Source organism: Pan paniscus, chromosome 2 (genome assembly GCF_029289425.2).
Source record: "Pan paniscus chromosome 2, NHGRI_mPanPan1-v2.0_pri, whole genome shotgun sequence".
NCBI lineage: Eukaryota > Metazoa > Chordata > Mammalia > Primates > Hominidae > Pan > Pan paniscus.
In genome coordinates, this window is record NC_085926.1 from 153025085 (window position 1) to 153047321 (window position 22237).

At 38.8% G+C, this 22237-nt stretch overlaps 1 protein-coding gene across 10 annotated transcripts in view; it reads left to right on the plus strand.

Moving 5' to 3' along the window:
* MME (membrane metalloendopeptidase) overlaps positions 1-22237 on the plus strand; it is a 101257-nt gene that overhangs the window by 27123 nt on the left and 51897 nt on the right. For all 10 annotated transcript variants that reach the window (XM_003806098.5, XM_003806097.5, XM_063602990.1 and 7 more), the window contains 5 exons: positions 11007-11168; positions 12489-12569; positions 12668-12763; positions 12872-12990; positions 14752-14817. In XM_003806098.5, the coding sequence (XP_003806146.2) occupies positions 11007-11168; positions 12489-12569; positions 12668-12763; positions 12872-12990; positions 14752-14817 (524 nt within the window). The remainder of the gene's footprint in view (positions 1-11006; positions 11169-12488; positions 12570-12667; positions 12764-12871; positions 12991-14751; positions 14818-22237) is intronic.

Consider the following 22237-nt stretch of genomic DNA (forward strand, 5'->3'; position numbering starts at 1 on the left):
ACTTGTCAACTGAACACTGAGTAAGTTTGAGAATTGAAAATGAGACCTGAGCATCACAAAACAACCTTTCATATCTAGATATAGTTACCATCTAGGAGTTCACGTGCATTATAAAAGAAATGGTCTTGTTTAAGATGAAACCCTGCAAGCTCTGTGAGGGCAGGGATTATGTCTGTTTATCACACCATGGTATGTTCAGTTCCTAAGAGTGTCGGGTATATAGAGGCCGTCAATATTTGTTGAAATTAAATGAAAAGTTTCAGTCTTTTCATGCTTCACAAGAAGAAAATCTTTTGGAGAAAGCCAATGATTTAACATAATCTTCTGGATCTTCTATGATAGAAAATAGCTATTTAATCCGTAAAAAATATAAACATATGGAGCCAAATACTGCCTTGTGCCAATCAAATGTTTGGTTTATTAATAGTTACTAAATTTATTAGTGCTCTCTAGAAAAGAGCCTTTTTAGAATTTGATTTCATTTTAGGCAGCATTCGAGAAGCACTATCGACTCAGCTTTCCTCTGGCTGTTGTCTTTTTGTACCACTCCCTAACCAAAATTGATGCAAAGGCAAGATGCTTTGAGTTACTCTCAGTAATCACATATTATTGAAGTCAGCTGGTTATTCTTGACAGACAATATGATCCAAAATAACACAATGTTTAAACAGAAGGAACATGGGTGTGGACACCCATTGCTCCCTCTTCAGAGATGTCTGCCAGGGTCCAGGGAACTTGGGATCTACCTGAAGAGTGTTACTAAGGGAACAATGTAGCCTTTTCATGACCTTCTATAGCTTTAGTTTAAAAAAGGAACATTATCATCATTTGCTAACATTATAATCAACAGCAGATCTGATAACTCATTTTAAGTGATATATTGTATTTAAATTACAGTATAATCCCTAATAGCTTTTTGCCAGCAGAGTCTTTCAGGATTCAAAATGCAAATTGCACCTGAAAAAGAAAAATTATTTTTAGACTTATGGCACTTTAACTTAACTGTAACACAGTTAGAATACTTTTTATTATTATTATTATTAGAATATGTTTCGGTTGCGAATTCTGGAGGAATCCCTACTGGAAAATAATTGCCAGTCCTCCCTTGGCTCTGAGCCATTCATTGAAATGGACTATGAGATAAGACTGAAGAATTTCACTAATTTCGGGAGTGCCAACTGAAGTTTATTATTGTGAATCCACTAGACATGAGATTTCTGTGATTATCTCAATGAGTTCTAAAATCCAGGTCCAAGTGAGGTGGAAAAAATTTATATGACTATATACATGTTATAGAGCAATTAATATTTTAATTGGGTGTCAAGAAAAACAGTGGTTGCTCTATAACTTAATTTGGGTTCCTCTGCCTCTCTGTAGAGTTTCTGAAAATTTTTAAATGTCATTTGGAGTTAAGGCAGAATGATACTGTGGAAAAAGCATCAGCTTAAAATTAGACCTAGGCTCAGCTTTAGTTGAATTCCTTAAATTTACATTGGTGACCTTGAGTTTGTAACCACCCCATACCTAGATTTTCTTAAAATAGGAGTAATATGTCCTACTTTATAAAGCAGTTCTAAGGAAGAAAAATGATTAGAACCCAAGGCAGTTTCACATAGTATAAGATCCCAGACGCTGGCCACCAGGCTTCTTGAGTTCAAACCACTGCATTATCCTTTGCCAACTATGTGAACTTGGGCACAAATCACTTACCATCAATTTCTATATTTGGAAAATGGGGACACAAATATAGTTACCATACAAGGTTAAAAGAAAACAAACATTAAAGAAAGCATTTAAAAAACAGCCATCATGAAGTTGGCACTTGGCGTTTGACATATGTCAAGTGTTGGCTTCTATTGTTATTATTATTATTACATTTAAGCGTCTTTGGCTAAACCTAAATGAAAATCCTATAATTTACATTGTATATTTAAATCTGATAGTGAATTTATCTGATAGCAAATGGATTCCAGGTTGATTATTCATATGCTTGTGCCTATGTGTGTGTATGCATATTTGTTGTATGTATAAGACCTATGCATTTAAGATAAATTAGTCACATGTATATATGAAATATAGTTATAAACTAATTACTCCTCAAACTAGAACAGCAAAAATAGGTCTCCTTACTTAAGAGTACAGCTGTACAGAGTAAATTCACTATGCTTGGAAACTTCTTTCATATCTATTTGTGTAAGTCTGCAGCTAGTTTCTGAACAGTTGTATAGTGATGGTTTCATGGTACTCACCAATTAGACAAGTATAAGTCATGACCTTGGCTTTCTTGGAACGTAACCAGTGGTTGACAGGGAGTGTTTGAGTTAAATTATAAACTAGCAGTCCAGTTTACACTCAGCATCTGGTATCCCCCACTCTCCATCTTTCTTCAACCAAGGCATCACAAAAGCAATTTGGGGGCAGGGATTTTCATTTAAAAATGGAGAGTGGATTGTGGAAGCATCCCGAGTGTTTGTAATGAAAGCCATTTGGTTTTTATTAGCATTAGAGTCTACGTGCTTGCTAGTTTTCAGTCATTTTCTCTTCAAGAATGGTTCCCCAGATTCCATTTTTCACATTGCTGCCTTTTGAATTGAATCCTTTGTGACCCGTTGTGATTACATTGCATTTTCCTTGTGTTCTTTTAAAAAGTTCTGACTTTCTCTGAATTGTGGTTCGGGGGATGGTGGGAGGAGGGTGGCAGCAAGGGAATAGGGTCACTTGTACTTTCAGAATGTTGTCAAAAGAGATTTTTAAATTGTCAAAAATTGCCTAGAAGTAATATCAAGCTTAGTGTCTGCTAATAAAGCAAGGATTTACAACAGAAGGTTCGGTCAGAAATGGGTGTCCTAAGGTCTTTACAAAAGAGCATTTGCTCCTGGGTTCCCCAACATTTCTCTGACCTCTGTTGGACACTTCTAGAACAGTTATAAATTAGGCTAATTATAATGATGTTAGGATACTGGTGTTGTGTGTTTGGGGTTAGGAAGCTGAGATCTTAGGCAATTTGAAGACAACAAGCTGAAAACAGCTTTGTTCATATACCATTCCCTAAACATTAATTCAGTGCAGATTAAGAATAGTCAATGGAGGGACCGGGCGCGGTGGCTCATGCCTATAATCCCAGCACTTTGGGAGGCTGAGGCGGGTGGATCACGAGGTCAGGAGTTTGACACCAGCCTGGCCAACATGGTGAAACCCCGTCTCTACTAAAATACAAAAATTAGCCTGGCGTGACAGCGGGTGCCTGTAATCCCAGCTACTTGGGAGGCTGAGGCAGGAGAATTGCTTGAACCTGGGAGTTGGAGGTTGCTGTGAGCCAAGATGGTGCCATTGCACTCCAGCCTAGGCAACAGAATGAGACTCTGTCTCAAAAAAAAAAAAAAAGGAATTGTCAATGGAGGAATTTTGTCATGGCACTGGGGGTATATATGTGGTATGTATGTTGTAAATAGATGCCTAACCTATTTAAAATGTGGCTAATTTATAGTGACCAAGAGTTTTTAAAATAGAGTAGTAATTGAGAAAGAAATGATTTGTATCTTTTTCCCACTTAATTTTCTTTCCTGTTTTGTACATTTTTCTAGATGCTTCAAAAAGACCCAAAGAAAAAAGGAATATAAGCACAGTCATTACTCATTATTTGTGGATTCTCTGTTTGCTAATTCACCTACTCCCTAAAATGTATTTATTACCCCCAAATCACTATTTGCAGCTCTCTCACAGTCATTTACAGACATGCACAGACTGGTGAAAAAACTTTGAGTCTTTCTACACACATGTACTCAGCTGAGATTGGACAAGGGAACTATAGACAAGGATCCTTTTTGTAGTCCATTTAGTCAACGTTTTTTGCATTTTTGTGCTTTTTGATGATGATTTCACTGTTAAAATGGTCCACAACCATAGTGTGGAAGTGCTATGTAGTGTTTTGAAGCACAAGAAGGCTGTGATATGCCTTACAGAGAAAATATGAGCAATGGATAAACATCGTTCAGGCATCAGTTATAGTGCTGTTGGTGTGAGTTAAATGTTAGTGCATCAACAAAATATATTAAATAAGGTGTCTTTAAACAGAAACACACATAAAACAAGGCTATGTGTTAATCATCTGTGTGTCCAGAAGCCCACAGGAACCTAACCTTGTATTTCCCCTAGGGTCAATGATTCAGTATTCACTAATTCAGTGTAGTAGGGACTTTATATAGAACAAAACTCATATAAATAACTGGAATAAACCACACTTGTTTTTTAATTCCTGTGAAATAATTCATATGGGAAACCATCAAAGACCTGCTAAGTAATGATGAACATTAAAAAAATTAAACTGGGCCGGATGTGGTGGCTCTTGCCTGTAATCCCAGCACTTTGGGAGGCCAAGGCGGGTGGATTACCTGAGGTCAGGAGTTCGAGATCAGCCTGGCCAACATGAGGAAACCCCGTCTCTACTAAAAATATAAAAATTAGCCAAGCGTGGTGGCGGGCGCCTGTAATCCCAGCTACTTGGGAGGCTGAGGCAGGAGAATCGCTTGAACCCGGGAGGCAGAGGTTGCAGTGAGCAGATATCGCGCCATTGCACTGCAGCCTGGGGAACAAGAGCGAGACTTCGTCTAAAAAAAAAAAAAAAAAATTAAACCCATATAATAGTACTACAGCACAAAACTTTACGCTATCTATTTTGTTCATTTGCTGTTTGTGACTATCATATTTATGTCAACTTTACCCTGTTTTATTGACAATTTCCCCAGAAGCACTTGAAAATGTAGAAATTCCTTTAAACCCTCCCCCCTCCACCAGAAAACAAGCCTCCAGGGAATGCACATATATAAATATTAAAATAGTTTTTGTGTATAGTGCCCAAAATCCTATCTTCAGTTAGCAAACTATTGGTAATGTTGGAAAGCAAGGCATCCAGATAAGAAAGGGGAGATCTTGTGGCTTGGAGGCCATTCAAAGGCAGACTTAAGGTTGCGTCTTCTTAAGGGAGACATGCAGTGGGGTCCTGTGTAACTGAAATTTCACCATGTCTAATCGTGTCTAGCAGACCGATGGAATGCTGTGCCTCAAGTTTCTTCTGAGAGGCCTATGAGCCTCATGAGATACCAACAAAAATGTTTCTTGGCCATCAGAAGAGAGAAGTGATTTTGAATATAGTATAGTTTTTGCTATTATAATCACTCCAAAACCAGGCCTGTTGGTTCTTGTGGTTCTTGAGAGAGGAGGCCATGGGGGTAAAATTCAAGAGACCTGTTTACCTATAGGCACAAGAGCCCTCCTCAAGACTTGAGACAATGAAAGATGAGGAAGGGAGGTATTTTCCCTGCATCATCCAGCTTCAGCACCTAGCAGGAACTGGATCATGGGTGGTGTCTGGGTAGGAGGCTGTGGAGGCTAAAGTCAGTGGAGCAGAGTGGAAGCCTTGGGGTCGTGGGCTTATGCATGAGACACATGTGAGGTTCCGTGCAACACTTTACCAGCCAATTATAAGAGACTGAAGTCACTGCAAAACATAGGTTGCCATGATGTAAGCCCATTTGCATTTGCAGACTGAAAAGGCAAAAGGAAATATTCCTGATTCAAGTAAGTATGGGACTATACTTTTTTGATATTGGATCTCTTGGTCCTCATTTCCATGTTTCTCGATTGTCTAATGTGGTGGTTCCCCCTGACTGCACATTAGACCCACTCTAGAAAACCTTAAAAAAATGTCTGGACCCCCTCCAAAGATTCTGACTGAATTGATCAGGAGTAGATTCTGGGCATCAGTGTGTCTAAAAGGCTTCTCAGATGATTCACATGTTTAGCCAGGGTTGACAAGTACTGTCCTAAAACATATTTCTGAGATTTTTCACACTCCATTTTCCAATGTGCTCCAAAGATAGCTTAGGCAGGAACCCTGCTACATGGCCACTTCAAAAAGATGCACCCCTGGATGGACCTTTGAGTGCATCCACCTAGCGTGGCCTCCATGCCACTTTCCTGTCTGGTTACTCCACTATAAAAAATTCATCTGCGGACTCTCCAAGTCCTCAAGCTGTACATTGTCCTGCCTTTGTCCCAGCAAGAATTGTTGGTGATAAGTCCGACAGTGGGGAGGCTGTGGCTGCAGAGTGGCAGGAAAGAGAGTAAGTAAAGGAGAAGACAAGACAAAGGAAGAGTAAAAAGGTACTTGAAAAGGACTGGAAAGGAGGGCCCTGCAAGGTGCTGCTTCTCACGTGCTCCCCACCAGCCTTCTGCATTCAAAGCAGGGAGGGAAGAGTGTGGGCTCAGAGCCGTACATGCTTAAGTGCAAGCCTTGGGGCCCCATAATTTACTAGCTGCTTGATCTTGGAAAAATTACTTAATCTTGTACAACTAAAAAGTGGTGGAGCTCTGGGATTCAGAACTGGTCTGTCTGGGTTAAAAGAGCCCAAACGTTTTTCCCAGCGTATACTATATCTCCCAATCCATACACACACAATAGACTTTTCAGTGAGGAATACAGTAATTAATAACTTCCCAGATGGTAGTTGAACTTGCTTTTAAATTCCTATAGTCAAATAAGTTGGGAGAATGTTACAAGAAGATTAGTTAGAAAGAAAATGGTGTCATTTATTATCAGCTCGAAACATTCAGAATTGTCATTTGTAAGAAATAAGCTCATTATTAATAGAAGATTACTTCTCTTGTCTTTGTGTGACCATTTTCTTAAATTAAAAATAACTTTTTTCCCTTATTGCAAAAGTAATGCATGTTCATCTAATACAAATTGGAAAATAAAGGTAAGCAAATAATACAAAATTAAACACACTCTTAATCCCTCCGCCCAGATCTAACTGCTGTAAATATGTTAGTATATATCCTTCTAGATTTTCTGTGCTTTTATACAGATTTTAAAAAATCATAGTATATGCTCTTTCACTTTACAATATCTGGTCAACAACATTCCATGTCAATACATTTGCCTTTACTACATTATTTTTTATATCTGCTTATTAAGGTGAGCAATTTAGTCTGATTTTAAACCACATTTGTTTACTCAGATGTCAGAGACCCACAGATAAGGAAACATCTGAAGAGCCCAGGTGTGGCTATGTGGAGAGGTTGAGTAATTCAAAACAAAGTACAAAACATAAAAACAATTACAACCAGTTTGACAGTTGTACGTCTGTTTCCTACGGCCTTCTACCCACAAGTCTACCGCTGACTTCAAAGAAAAGTCAGCACAGAGGAGGTCCAGAGGATAAGGTGCAAAACGAGAATCAAACCCACGATAAGAGATTAAAGGAAGGTTGATCAAAGACCCAGCATAAAAGTGCTAGCCCGTGACTTGCCTTGGCCCATGGCCCCAAAATATTCATCAGAACAGAGAGCGCTCTTTGAAGTGATTGGATGCATCCATGCTCAGACAAGCTCTCTGGTCAAAGGGAAATTTTAAAGAGTGGCCCTGGAAGGAGTTAGCAAAGTTGCCTCTTCCTCTCTCTGCTCTGCACATCCCTCACAAACCGAATGTTATTTCTTTGGTTTGTTGTGCAGATGCAAGTAATTTAACTGTACTTTTTGCCCCCTGGGAGATGTGGGAAGTACAGTTGCTTTTACAGGATGGAGAATTTGCACTCATGATCAGAGAACTGAAACTTCCAGCCATCCTTTTTATTCAGAGTGTTTAAGGACCAGTGGTATTTCCAAATAGGCAGTAGGGCTTGTTCATGCTCTGCTTGTTCATTCTGCTTGTTCATTACTTGTTCGCTACTTTTCTGAGTAGAGTTTATTGCTCTGTGGTGTCGTGACAGAAGCTTTCATTTCCCCAGAAAGAGGAAGAAAACAGAAGTGCCCCCTCCAAATGGCATAGCCTTCACAACATTCAGTTTAAATGTTTTTAAGTATCTTAAAAGAGAAGAGTTATATATTGCTAAGTGTGTTCTTAGAATGTCTGTAGTTAGCACTTCTTTCAGGCTCTAGTTTTCTGGTTTTTCACTTTACATAATAATCCTCTATGTATTTAGGATCTTTATTTTTCACCTTTCCCGTTACCATATTTTTATTTCCTTCAAAATTCGAGGGAATTGCTTTTTCTCTCTACCTTTTTTAGATCAGTTTCCTAGTCTTTAACTGAGGTGTTAAAGTTGGAGTTTTTACTGGCAAGTCTTGACTGAGCACAGTGTTAGGCTCTGTGAGAGAGAATATGCATTTTCTATTTTCACAGAGCCACAGTCCAGGTGAGGAGATAATGAATTTGCATGCAAAAAATGAATATGTTGTGAGCTGATACAGACTTTTGTCAGGCCAGTCTTTCATAAAGAAGTATTTGGAATGGGCTTTGAAAATGTCTGAAATTCCAAAATGAAATAATATGAAATAATATTTATTAGTACGTGTAGGGGCTGGGTAACATGGTCAAAGTTACAGAGGCAGAAAACCATAAGGTGTCTCACAGAAACTGAATATACTCATTTAACTGTGACAGATGGCTCATGTGAAAAAGTAGCAAAGGAGAAGCTTCATTCGTTCTATTAGTGTTAGAATGTGCTATGGAATCTGGATTTTATTATGATTGCAAAAGGATGGTATTGAAAACTTCGGAGTGGAAAATGACATTCTGAAGTATTTTGAGAATATGAATCTGCCTGTGGAGTACAGAATGGACATAGGTAAGAAGAGGCCTGGAGCCACAACTTTGTCAAAAGGGCACAAATAGAGTCTGAGAGAAAGAGGGCTTGAGACAGAATGGAAACAATGGGAAAGATGGAATGGACTCTGGAGGCAATGAACTGAGAACGGATCTGACCTCTGTGGCAAGGGGAGAGGAGGTGAGTGATGGGCTGTAAGAGAAGGTGGTAAGAAGACTCATAGATGATTCAGTCACACATAACCATAATTGCACCCCTGTTACCTAGGTGCTAGGTGATACAAAGAGATTAATCACATCAACAAAATGGTTAGGTAGACAGAGTAGGTATTTACAATGAAAAACCTCAAAGTAGTCTCACATTGAAGACAGAGTGAGGCAATGAGCTCTCAGGAGTCAAGAGAAATATTCCTTGAAGTTTGGAGTCACAGAAGCATCAGGGAAGAGATGGAACATGAGCTGAATGTTGAATGATGGGTAGAATTTGGAAAGAATGACAGGGGCAATCAAAGCTGTGGGATGAGGAGGTTAAAGCAAAGACACAGGACTAAGAAAACACAAGGAGTGTTTGTGACACATTGACGAGGGCCATCTGGTTGGAACAGAGTTTGCATAAACCACCAAAAGAGGAAAAGGGGAAGGTAGGGTGATACATTTATTCTGGTAAAGGTTTAGAAACCAAGTTAAAAGATTTTATTTTTATTTCTGAGATAGTCTCTCTCTGTCACCCAGGCTGGAGTGCAGTGGCACTGTCTTGGTTCACTGCAACCACCACCTCCCGAGTTCAAGCGATTCTCCTGCTTTAGCCTCCTGAGTAGCTGGGACTACAGGTGCCTGCCACCATGGGCAGCTAATTTTTGTATTTTTAGTAGAGTTGGTGTTTCATCATGTTGGCCAGGCTGGTATCGGACTCCCAAAGTGCTGGAATTACAGGCGTGAGCCACCGTGCCCTGCCAAGCTTTTATAATTTAACCTGGGAAATGTCAAGCCACTGACATTTTTCAGCAAGGTTGTGGCCAGTGTCAAAGAGTCTTTCGGGAAGTTTGGTTTGTGGAAGATGTGTAGAATATATCAAGATGAAGAACTGGGTGACTTCTAGTCAAAAAGGAATGATGATATAAACCAGGTACCAATCAGAATGAGAGGTATGGAAGAGGGGCAAAGGAATTACCAGTAAACCAAGGGGAAATAGAAATACAGTTTTACCCAAAGTTTCAAATCCAGGAGGCTATGATAGCAACTGTGCTGTATACTAAGGCATAAAAATCATGAGAGGACTGGTTTGGTAACAGTCCTGAGTGTTTTGTTTTAAAGAGCTGGGTCCTGAGGTTCCAGACAAGCAAACATGCCAAAAAAGTGGTTCAAAGGGGGGGCTTGAGGCTCAGCTGGAAACTATGTTTACCATACCAAGTTTAAAAAATCCACACAGCTCAGCAATTGTTTGAAGTTTTTAATTAATTAATTAATTCATAAAGTGAAGTATTTTCAAAAGCTCATCTGAGAGCTTATATTCTCTTGATACAGATGAATTCTCAATTGCTCTTTTGTTTTCATTGCAAAACAGTTCAACTTGTATGAGACTCAAAGTGGGGAGGGCAGGAGCAGAATTTTCTCTGTTCCGGGTATAGACATTATGGGTATTGGGCCATATTCTCCTCTTCGTTGGTAATAATTCTTATTTTATACATCTTTCTATCAATTGCAGCTCCTACCAGAGTCAACGTCTTGATTGTAAATACTCAGTGTTTGTTGATTTGCATTTTCATCATAGTCCTGAAAGATAAAAGTGGACCTAAGAAAAACTAATAAGCTTACAGCCAGTTTTATAATGACAGACTCTATATAAACAAATGCAAATTGGATGTCAAATTTGAATTACAAAATTTATTTGAGCAAGGTCCAGGAAGTAATAACAGTGGCTTCAGATCCTTTCTAAAATGATAAAAATTCATTAACAATCTTCCATGGCTTGGAGTCTCAGAGACTTTCAAAAGTCACAGCACTTTGAAGAGCAGAGTTGGCAACTAAAGTTATCAGAGTGAAGAATGGCATGCTAACCTCAGGCGCAGGATGGCCAACTCAAAGTAGACCTCTATTCTTTGTTCTTCTGAGATAGGAACTAGCCAGAAACTTAGTTATTCGGGGGTGGGGTGGGAAGGCTGTGGGACCCAGGGTGGAAGGACCCACACAGTTCAAAATAAAATGAACCAACTATAGTGAAGGAAAAGAGAACTATACACAGATAGTATTCCTCATCCCCCTGAATTGACTTATATAAAAAAGAAAATGGAGCATCCGACAAATTGATGCAATCAAAAGGGAGCAATAAGCCTTTTTCTCCTTTTAAGCCTCTTAAGAAATAAACCCATCATTTTATCTAGTGTTTTCTCTGCTCTTGCAGCTGCTCGACTGATCCAAAACATGGATGCCACCGCTGAGCCTTGTACAGACTTTTTCAAATATGCTTGCGGAGGCTGGTTGAAACGTAATGTCATTCCCGAGACGAGCTCCCGTTACGGCAACTTTGACATTTTAAGAGATGAACTAGAAGTCGTTTTGAAAGGTTAGTAGAGATTGTGTCTGTGCATCAAAGATTTCTCTCTTAATATGTTCATTTTTTAAATATACAATTGTTAGCCATTACAAAGAATGTCACAGAAGATTAAAAAGTTAATAATCCTTCCAGGATTTGTGTACCACCACCAAGTCACTCTGATAGTGGCAGACACTGAAATTAATGTGTTGACATCTCTTAGCATTCCTGCTTTCATTTGTAGGTATGCAAATAATAAAGCGGTATCATCTCTAGAGATGGCAGGTTTGGTTTTTTGTTTGTTTGTTTGTTTTTTGAGATGGAGTTTTGCTCTTGTCACCCAGGCTGGAGTGCAATGGTGCTATCTCGGCTCACTGCAACTTCTGCCTCCCAGATTTAAGCAATTCTCCTGCCTCAGCCTCCCAAGTAGCTGGGATTGTAGGCCCCTGCCATTACACCCAGCTAATTTTTGTATTTTTAGTAGAGACGGGGTTTCACCATGTTGGCCAAGCTGGTCTTGAACTCCTGACCTCAGGTGATCCACCAGCCTTGGCCTCCCAAAGTGCTGGGATTACAGGTGTGAGCCACTATACCCAGCCAAGATGGTAGTTTTATGCCATTTTACAGAAGAAAAAAATTAAATGATTGGCACAGAAACCTACTTCTGTAGTCTCCCTACCCAAACCCTGTGTTAAAGTTACTGTAAGATGTTACTAAGATTTGCCTTCCCAGCACAGGTATATTCTAACCTGGCTAAGACTGTCTCCCTGGGAAGTTAAGAAATCTAGCCAAGTCCCTCCTATCCTTTGTTCTCTCTTCTCCCCTATTCTGGAAGTTATTTTGTAGAAGAACAATTTTTGCTACTTTTTAACATTGAAACAAGTAGGACAATTCAATTCATTCATTTGGAGCATGAACGGTACAGTCACACAAAGATAATTATTTTCCAGCCATCAAAAAGACTATTCATACTAAATTCCAAATTCCTCTGTGTTATTGTTTTTTTTTTAATCTCAATTTCAAGAAAAGTAACTGTTACCTATGGCAGAGCCGTATGCATCACTGTTCATAAAAAAAAAAAAAGATAATCTAGTCAAAAGGACTTTCATCTAAATTGGCTGATTAAACTGACTCCCAGTTCTGTGCTAGGAATGATAATCTGGTAAGGGGTTTGGTTTTTCCTATAATGTTTTGGAACCGGGGGGAGGAAATGAATGTACCTCCAGAAAAGCAAGGTTTTTTTTAACTGAACCCACCTTGCAAATGTTAATTACTGCAAATGAGCAATTATGTTTGCATAGTGCAAATGAGCAATTATGTTGATGCATTTTATTAAATGTCCTATTTCAGATGTCCTTCAAGAACCCAAAACTGAAGATATAGTAGCAGTGCAGAAAGCAAAAACATTGTACAGGTCTTGTATAAATGAATGTAAGTGCTCTTCATTTGATTTCATTAGGAGTATATATATATTGATGCCAAACTATGCCTAGATTTCTAATTGAATTTATGTTTGTTGTTTCCAAAAGCTGCTATTGATAGCAGAGGTGGAGAGCCTCTACTCAAACTGTTACCAGACATATATGGGTGGCCAGTAGCAACAGAAAACTGGGAGCAAAAATATGGTAAGGCAATTTTCCTACTAAAAAAGAAATTTCCACGTAAAATCTATGTTATAATATCATTAGTGAACTAAAGCTTCTAAAGATATATTTTATCTTTTATTGCTTTAGGTGCTTCTTGGACAGCTGAAAAAGCTATTGCACAACTGAATTCTAAATATGGGAAAAAAGTCCTTATTAATTTGTTTGTTGGCACTGATGATAAGAATTCTGTGAATCATGTAATTCATGTAAGTTTGTGTGTCAAATAACTAAAGTTACCTTTAAATTGTAATAAAACTTCCACACACATTGTTGTTATTGATATTTAGAAATAATGCTATTTTCAACTGAATTGAATAAGCAAGGAGGTAGTATATCCATGCTCTGTCCCTAATACCTGGAGTTCCAATTTTGAAAGTATTTTCTTAATGCTGTTTTCGACATTCACCCCTTGCTTCTGCTACCTCTGTTTTAGATACCTCTCCCTTCACAAAACAAATGATAAGAAGGGCTCCAGGCCCCTCCTATTCAGAAAAAGTTCCTAATTTCTTTGTATAGTACTTGAAAGGAGCATGCTTTCGTTTATAGAAGTAATGCAGGTCTAGAAACCAAAAAATAATAATTGCTTTCAAAAAGAACACAGAAAAGGGATTTTTAAACATCATTTTTTTCCTCACTAAAGAGTATCTGTACTTTTTTCTCAACTAAAGGTAAATAAAATGCCTTTCTTTTAAAATGGATTTATTGTATTTTTACAAATGTAAACAATTTGATTTAGGTGTCACCTAAGACTAGATTAATGACTATGTTTGGAATGTACTGAAAAATTTAAAGAGTTTTTCTTTCTTCCTTTTTTTTTGTTTTGTTTTTTTTTTTTGGTTTCCTGTGTAAGAAATTATACAAAAAAATTGCAGGCTACTGAATCACCTAATCATATCTGTGTCACTATTGCATAAATCTTTATGGTCGTTTTTGTTAAAATCATGAAAGGAATTGAACCCAAATCTCCTGCAGTGGGCTCTCTCTCTTCTGAAACTTTCTCCTTGCAGGATCACCTTGAGGACCAGGGGGTGGGGAAGGATCAGGGCCCTTCATGTGGAGATATCTTCTGGCTCTTTCCATACCAGTTCTTTGGGTTATGTTTTCTTTTGTATTGGCCTAGGCTCTCCACAGCTGCTACGATTCTCTCTTTAACCCAGAAATGCTCTGTTTGGCCTCCACACTCATGTTGCCATGCAGTGAGTAGGAAACAATCTTGCAAAGCTGCAGTATGCCCAGGTAGCTCCCACTTGGGTATTAAAGATGGACCAGACACATTAGCGCAAAACTGAGTTTCCTCTTTCACACACTTAACTGCTATCTGGGTCTACTGAGGTTCTTCTGAGCAGAGCAGCTTTGAGGAGAACCAAGGAGAAGTCGCCTCCATTCCCTTAGGGTAGAGAATCTTAAAAAACATTTTCTGGCACAAGTTACATTAGCTAAAAGATTCTGGAGTTACCTTAGAGGTTTTCCACTTCTCCACTTCTCCCCATCCATCCAAATCAACTTGAAGAATATTAACCCACTCCCACCAATGAAAGGGGATCCCAACTAAGGGTGGAAGCAGATGAGAATGTTCCCAGGGGAGCACATTAGAATCTCAGGAAGCTGAGAAATCTGTGAATATGTAATTTAGAAATTTCCACGTCCTAGAATCTAACATGTTTTTGTTCACTTGCACCTTCTGCTCTGCATTAAAAATCCCTCCTAGTAAATCTTTTGTTCACTTTCTTTTGTTTTCCTTAAATATCTGTAGCATAGTCCTCCAGATTATCTAACTGCCCGTTAGTATAACACTTACAAGTAGTGTAGAAAGCATTTCCTAACTAGGTATTTATTGAGTGTCTGATGGTTACCCCATAAACAGCAAGAGTAGGATCTTTCACATACATAGATAGGCATGCTTGTATTTTTCAAACTTTTCTATATTCACTGAATGATTTATTTTCTTTTATGTATATTTTTTATAGATTGACCAACCTCGACTTGGCCTCCCTTCTAGAGATTACTATGAATGCACTGGAATCTATAAAGAGGTAAAAAGAAAAAAAAATAATCAAAACCAAACTACAAAATGATCTAGTGTAAACCTATAAGTAATGAAAAAGATAAAGCCAAATTAAATTTAGCCCTCTGATGTTTTTCATTCATGACAGGGACTTAAAATCACACATAATAGTGAGCTGTCTTTGATAGAATGAACATTCTCAATAGAATGAATGAAGGTATTTTACAAAACTAGGAAACTTGAAATTCCTTATTTGTATCTTGGTTTTTAGTATTTAAAACATATGATCGATTTTGAAAAGTTAATTTAAAATATTTTAATCCACCTGTAAACTGCATTATTTAAAAAATGAAAAGATTTATCATGGTCTAGGGTGGTGCTGGTGAGGACCAGAGGGTCAGTGAGAGATACACTCTGCAGCATCCTTCTGGAACCATCTGATTTGACTGTCAGAGAACTATGCAGGTAGTGACATTGGGCTCAGACAAACTTTTGCAGCTACCTTGTGACTCTAACATTGGCCAGGTAGCCAGTGGGCATCATATCCCATAGTGGACGTTTGGATGTTCTGGAGTGCTTTCTTATTGTCTCACAACCTTGCCTCCCTTGGGCTGATGTTCACGTGCTCTTCTTTTTTTTTTTTTTTTTTTTTTTGAGAGAGTCTTGCTCTGTCCTGTCACTCAGGCTGGAGTGCAGTGGCGCAATCTTGGGTCACTGCAACCTCCGCCTCCCTGGTTCAAGCAATTCTCCCAGCCTCGGCCTCCTGAGTACCTGGGATTACAGGTGCCCGCCACCGCACCCAGCTAATTTTTGTATTTTTAGTACAGACGGGGTTTCACCATCTTGGCCAGTGTGGTCTCGAACTCCTGACTTTGTGATCCACCTGCCTCGGCCCCCCAAAGTGCTGGGATTACAGATGTGAGCCACCACACCTGGCCCATGTGCTTTTCTTACAGAGAGTAAGGAACAACAGGAGACAAAACTAATAATCTTACATATTATTAGATATTGGGGAAAGGTGTTGGTTCTACAAAGGTTTGTCTTATAATTATTTTGTAGCTCAAAAGTAAGTTATCTTTGATGATCCTAATGGCTCACAGTGTAGTGATGTGACTAAAATTACATTTTAGTTAAAATTACTGGCTAAATATGTTTATGATTGGCATTTATTTTGCCAAATTATGAAGTTCGAATAACATGGAATGAATTCACTGTAAGGCATCTTTTTGAATGACTGCACAACACTGAAATGAAGAAAAAGATATATCATCAAAGGCCACAATTAATAGCACAGATAAATATATGGGTATGGGATATTTGAGTTCAGTACAATCTAGTTGCTGTGTGAGGTACAGCTACTGGCTTTAAGAGCAATGCAGCTGCTTTCTGTTACAGATTTGAAAGTGATTGAGGAATTTTGGTTCACTATTGTACATTTTTATCACCATGAACTGGGATGCTTTTCATATTTAGGATTGTGTTCTTATATCAAATTTTTCAAATCCTATGATACATATTTTTTTTACATTTTAATTCTGATATCAAGGTATACCTGGCAGTCGATGTATATATTTAAGGCAGTAAAAGCTTTTTTTTTTTAATTGTTAACATGTTGCATTTTTGCATTTTATACTCAATGCTATCCCATAATCTCAAACAGGTCACAAACTGGCAGTCTTTGGCTTGAATCTGATATAGAAGCATTTTTGTTTAACCTGTAGTGTTTTTTTTTTAATTTTGAATTAGTTGTCAATATTTTTCAAAATTGAAAGATTTCATTTGAGAATCCAGATTTCTTAGTAAGTCAGTAGAATTTGAGCCCCTAGCTTGCATTCTTATATGGCAGCAATTGACCAGAGTGGTGTTGTGGTTGCTCCTTTTAGAAAGGGCATTTATTGGCTGGGTGCAGTGGCTCATGCCTGTAATCTCTGCACTTTGGTAGGCCAAGGCAGGTGGATCACCTGAGGTCGGGAGATCGAGACCAGCCTGACCACCATGGAGAAACCCCATCTCTACTAAAAATACAAAATTAGCTGGGCGTGGTTCTGCATGCCTGTAACCCCAGCTACTTGGGAACTTGGGAGGCTGAGGCAGGAGAATCGCTTGAACCCAGGAGATAAAGGTTGCAGTGAGCCAAGATCACACCATTGGACTCCAGCCTGGGCAACAAGAGGGAAACTCCATCTCAAAAAAAAAAAAAAAAAAAAAAGAAAGGGCATTTGTTCTCCAGGTTTGAACAGTCCTCATCAACATGATTCATCGATTTATATTGACTTATTGGCTCCTGTAGGCACTTGATTTTGTATATTAGTCTGGTCTTGGCTAAGCCACAGCAGTAAAAACACAAATACAGTAGCTCAAACAAGAAAAAGTTTACTTCTGTCTGTCATGCCAGTCTGGAAGTAGGCAGGCCATCCAGATGAGGCAGGAATCTCTGCTCCATGGGAATGCCTGGGAGCCAGCTTTCTTTGATTTTGTTGCTCTAACATCAACCTCCTCTGGTGTTTTTCTTAGTCTATTTGGTCAAAGTTGGTTCACCAGTGCCCTGTTCACATGTCAGGCCACAGGAAGAAGAAAAGTGAGAAAGTGGTAGACAAATAGTTAACCTTTATGTAAATGGCGCAGAACTTGCATACATTCCGTTGCTTAAAACATTGTCATGTGGCCACAACTAAATATAAAGGAGGCAGGAAAATGTAGTCTTGAGCAGAATGGCCATGTCTGTGTCTTGTTAAAACTTGGTTGGCAGAGAGGAAGGTCATATCATTTAAAAGATGAGGAGTACATATACCAATGTCATTTAGCAGACTCTGCCACAGTTTACATCCACTGATCTAGGGAATACTGTATTTGTGATCAAATAACACAGTGGTGATCAAATCTAGAATCAGTAATATGTTTATAGAGTTTATGAGTGAGAAATCTGAGTCTCAGAAGTTTGCCCTCAACACTCAGCAGAACAGTAGTATAGTGGCAAACTTTGGTCCTTCTCTCTTCTTCATTCTACTACATTATTACAATTTCTTAAGAGTTGGTACTTCATACTAGTAGAGTTCTTTGAATGAGCAAATGATAGAGGAAACTAACCTGCACTGGCACTTACAGCCCGGAAGTTATTCTCAGCTTAAATTAGGTGCTCTTCAACAATCTGAATCAGACTAGCAAACACGCAGCATGCTTGCTGCCTTGCTCCTCTTCCATAACTATGTACTTTTGGTGACATCCTTCTTTCCTGCTAACCTGAGATCTCAGAATTCTTCTTAAGGTAGTGCTTCAAGCTGTAAGCAATCTCCTTTCAGTGGAAGGGAGTTGCATATAAAATAAAAGCTACATGTCATCCCAGAAATGGGTAATTATCTGAATATTTCTGCACCCTCTCCCTCTTTTTAAATCCATTCTTTTGGGCATGGGGGTGAGAGCGTGTGTAGTTACAGTAAGAATTCCAATGTTACCCTTATTTTTCCCATGATATTTTCTACTCTCTCCTAATCCCTACCACCTGCAATCCCTCAGTTTCCCCTGCATTTCTAGCAAGTTATCAAATAAAAGTTAATTCTAGTTTTTCCACTACTCTGCTATCTTTGAAAGATGTCAACCACCTTAAGTATTTCTGTCTTGTGTCTTATTGCTTCATGAACAAAAAATGGTGCGAAGTGTAGAATAACAAGTTTACCTTCAGTAGAGGAGTTATAAATCTGGAAGGAATGTTAATGTCAGTGTATCATTGGCCTTCAATGATTTTCTCCCTTATAGGCTTTTATATATGCTTTTCCCTTTGCCTAGAACTTGCCCCCCACACACACCACCTGCCTACACTCTTTCCTCTAATATAGTTTTCCTAGCACCCAGGTTTCTTTAATTTAATGTCTTTTTTTTTTCTATAAAACTGTAAATGAAGTGGAAGCAGTGCTGTGTCTCATTGCCCTTTGCTCTTTTTCTAATACCTACCAAAGTTTCTGGCCCTTAAATACTACAGAATCAGCAAATGAATGATTGAGGGGGAAGATGGCAGGGAAGAGAGGAAACAAAAGAAAGAAGAACCCAATCTTTTGGAAGCCCTCCTTGTTTCCTTCCCTTGATTCCGGGAAACATGAGCTCTAGGGCATCAATAGCTAATAGCATACATTTCTTTAGCATTTTACAAACTCTGTGTTCTCTTTTCTCTTTTCAATCCCCAGTTACTTCTTTGCTAAACTCAGTTTGCCTGAGGTATATTTATACAATCAATGGGTATCATACATTTGCAGTTTACATTATTTTATTGAAAATAATCAAGAGAAGTTTTGAGAGTTGGCATAGGGTCACCAACTTTTTTTGTCAAAGAAAGATGGTCTTAGCCCAGAGAGGTCTGGCTTCCTTGCCCATCGCTTTAGCCTATAATCTTAAAACTTCAGTGTGGGGTCTACCTTCTGCAGATATGCCTCAGAGGCTGAGGATCACGGAGGGTCACATTCCCTCTTCAGTCAAAAGTACTCTAATCGTAGGTCTCCTTTATCAGATTATTAACTCAGCCTATTTCCCCAGGTCTTCTTTGATCCTTCCTTCCAGGATATCCAGGTCATCCAGAGCTATCATCTTCCATAATCTTAAAACCAAACTTCTTATCGACTATGAAAATAGCCCCCACAATTACTAAGAAAGATCATTTCACTTTATAGAAGTCATTTTTTTTTTGCTTTGGATACCCTCATAATGGAATTTTTGTATTGTAATATTTGATTATTATTATAATCTAGAAAGGGAAAGTGATAGAGAATAGTTGCATCATCTCAGAAAGGGGCCCACATTCACCGTGTCTGCTCTTCCTAACAAACTGTTCTCAAGATGTTCTCATCAAGGAGCTTCTTGTGCTATATCTTTGTTAAAGAGATGGAGCCTGAGTTCTGAGGTATTCTGATTATCTGAAGAGATTACTTAATGACACACTGCTATCTCAAAGAACAGAAGTAGGGAGATTCAAGACAATTCTATTCCTTACAGAGGTACAAATTTCTATGCTAGGAAAACAATACGAAAGATACACATGGCCCATAAACATAACCATTCCCATTCACAAAATTTGTAAATGAAACCAACCAGCAACCTCATGTGAGAATGTTCTTCTATATTGATTCACTGAGAGAAATGAGGACCTTAATTTTCTTAAGAAATCACCCACCTTCAGAAAGTCTGAACTCTGTATTGGGGGTGAATTGGAATTGGTCTCAAAGCTTCCCTTTCTCTACCTTCTTAGCTTTTCAAGAGCAATTGTTATCTTACTTTGTTGTCCTTCATAAGGAAATCTGAAGATTAGGAATCCAAAATATTTGAGCATAATTAGATAATAGATATGTTTATGCTCTGTACTGATGTTTGCCTGAGAAGGAGCAATAAGTGAGGTTAGTGGTTTCCAACTCTAAGGACTACTTTGTATGTGCCAATTACAGGGCTCTGTGCAGAAACACCTCACATGTACACACACTTCAAAAGCCACTATGATTTATTTTTACTTGTGCATTTATACATCAACAAAACATTTCTTTGAGTAGAGCATTTCAGGACTAAAAGAAAAGTAAGAAAACCACTCAGGCTAGAGTTTGAGAGCATAAGGAGGTGGGAAAGGAACTGGAGAGTAGAAGCTACAGGGTATACTGCTGCAGGGCATGGCTAGGGAGAAGAAGCCAGAGTTATAAAGAAGTGTAGAGCCTTCACAAAATCTGGGGTTCATAAAAATAGAGACATTTTAGGGATGAGGATAGAGGACTTGGAACATGGGCACAATGGACTGAAGCCAGAAAGCGATGACCCAGAGTCTGTGCTCCTAGATCAGAAAAGCCAGGAGAAGTCTCCAAATTATATGTACCTGGGAAAGAACACAAGCTGAGATTGGCTATCCTATAGATGAGCAGGTGCAAGCTGGAACTGGGATTAAACAAGAGGGGATTTTCTTTGTCCACCTACCCAATGTACAAGCTGAGAGAAACTGTTCAGGACTTGAGCTAAGAATAGAAGTTCCGAGGAAATAGGAAGTGAGAGAAACTTAATATATTTACAATTTAACTTCATTTTTTTTTAATTCAACAGATCTTCATTGAGCTTATGCTATGTGACAGATACTTTTCTAGGCAGTAGACATTCCAAGGAAACAAGGTCCTTGTTCTCATGGAACTCATGTTCTAATGGGAAGAGATAGACAACAAATAACCAAGTAAATAATTTAAGGAAATGAGACAAATTGTGAATGTTATAAAGAAAATAAATCAAGATGATAGAATAATAAGTGACTGGGGTAAGGCATGGGTGATTCAATTTGGCTTGCTGAAACCATCTCTGGCTGTTGTTTGTAGAATGTGTTTTAATGGAAGCAGAAAGATCAGAGAAGGCCACATGGTAATTCATGTGAAAGATAACGATGGACTCAGATGGCAGCAAGTCAGATAGAGAAATCTGAGCAGACCTAAGATAATCTTGTGTAGGTGGCTCTATCATTATAGGGAAACAGTTTGTGTACTTTAAACTGCTCGGCCAATATGTGCCTCAGTGATACGTGGCGGAGCTCGTCTCACTGCATAACACAGCTATGACATGATAAGACAGGCCCTGCAAGGGAAACTGCTGACCTCACTTTGTCCTTTCTGGGTACCAAGTGACTAATAGTCAGAAGGTTTCACTCAGTCCAGTAATCTGTGTTTAAGAAAACAAAAGGGGGCTTTTAAACATGAGATTTAGTGAATATGACAGAGAATTTTTGAGATCAACTGAACTCAGTTTGTAAAAAGAGCTAGATTCAGCCACCCAAGCATGGAATAAACCTTGGAAGTTATGCAAGAAGTTGTACAAACCTTCAGGTTCTTATTGATAATCTGATGAAAGCCCCAAACAGTCCCTATGCTGGTCCAAGTTTGGGTCCTCTTAGGTCCCACGTTCCTCCTGCTCTAGCGTCCTGCTCGACTGGGGGCTATTTTTTATTTCCAGTGCCCAGAAATGGCTGTGTGACTATATGTTTGCAGTCTGTTGGAGGGAAGCAGGTCTCTCTGCTAACAACTGCACACTAGCTGACATGCTGCTTAAATTGAGAAATGTTTCTAAGCTTTTTTGGTAGGAAATAATCTTTCCTGCTTAGTCTCCCTCTGTGTTCCCCCAGCAAACTTCTTGTGTAGCATTATTAAATATTCCCCAACATCAGTGGCCAAGAATGACACAGTTCTGTGACTCCTCAGTCACTTCATGCTCCACATTAAGTGGAGTTTCTTCCTAGAATGGGGAAGGCAGAACATTGGTAAGAGCTAGGTGTCTCAGAATCTTTGGAAATAAAATCCCTGATCCATAGGTAGTTGGCTCGCTAGGTTACCCAGATATCAGTCTGACAGGACAGTTTTCTGTTCCTCCCTGGGTCTTGATTGTCATTCATTAGGAATGAAATTAAAGTTTGAAGGACAGTAGTCAAATGGCATTCATTTGCTCTCTTC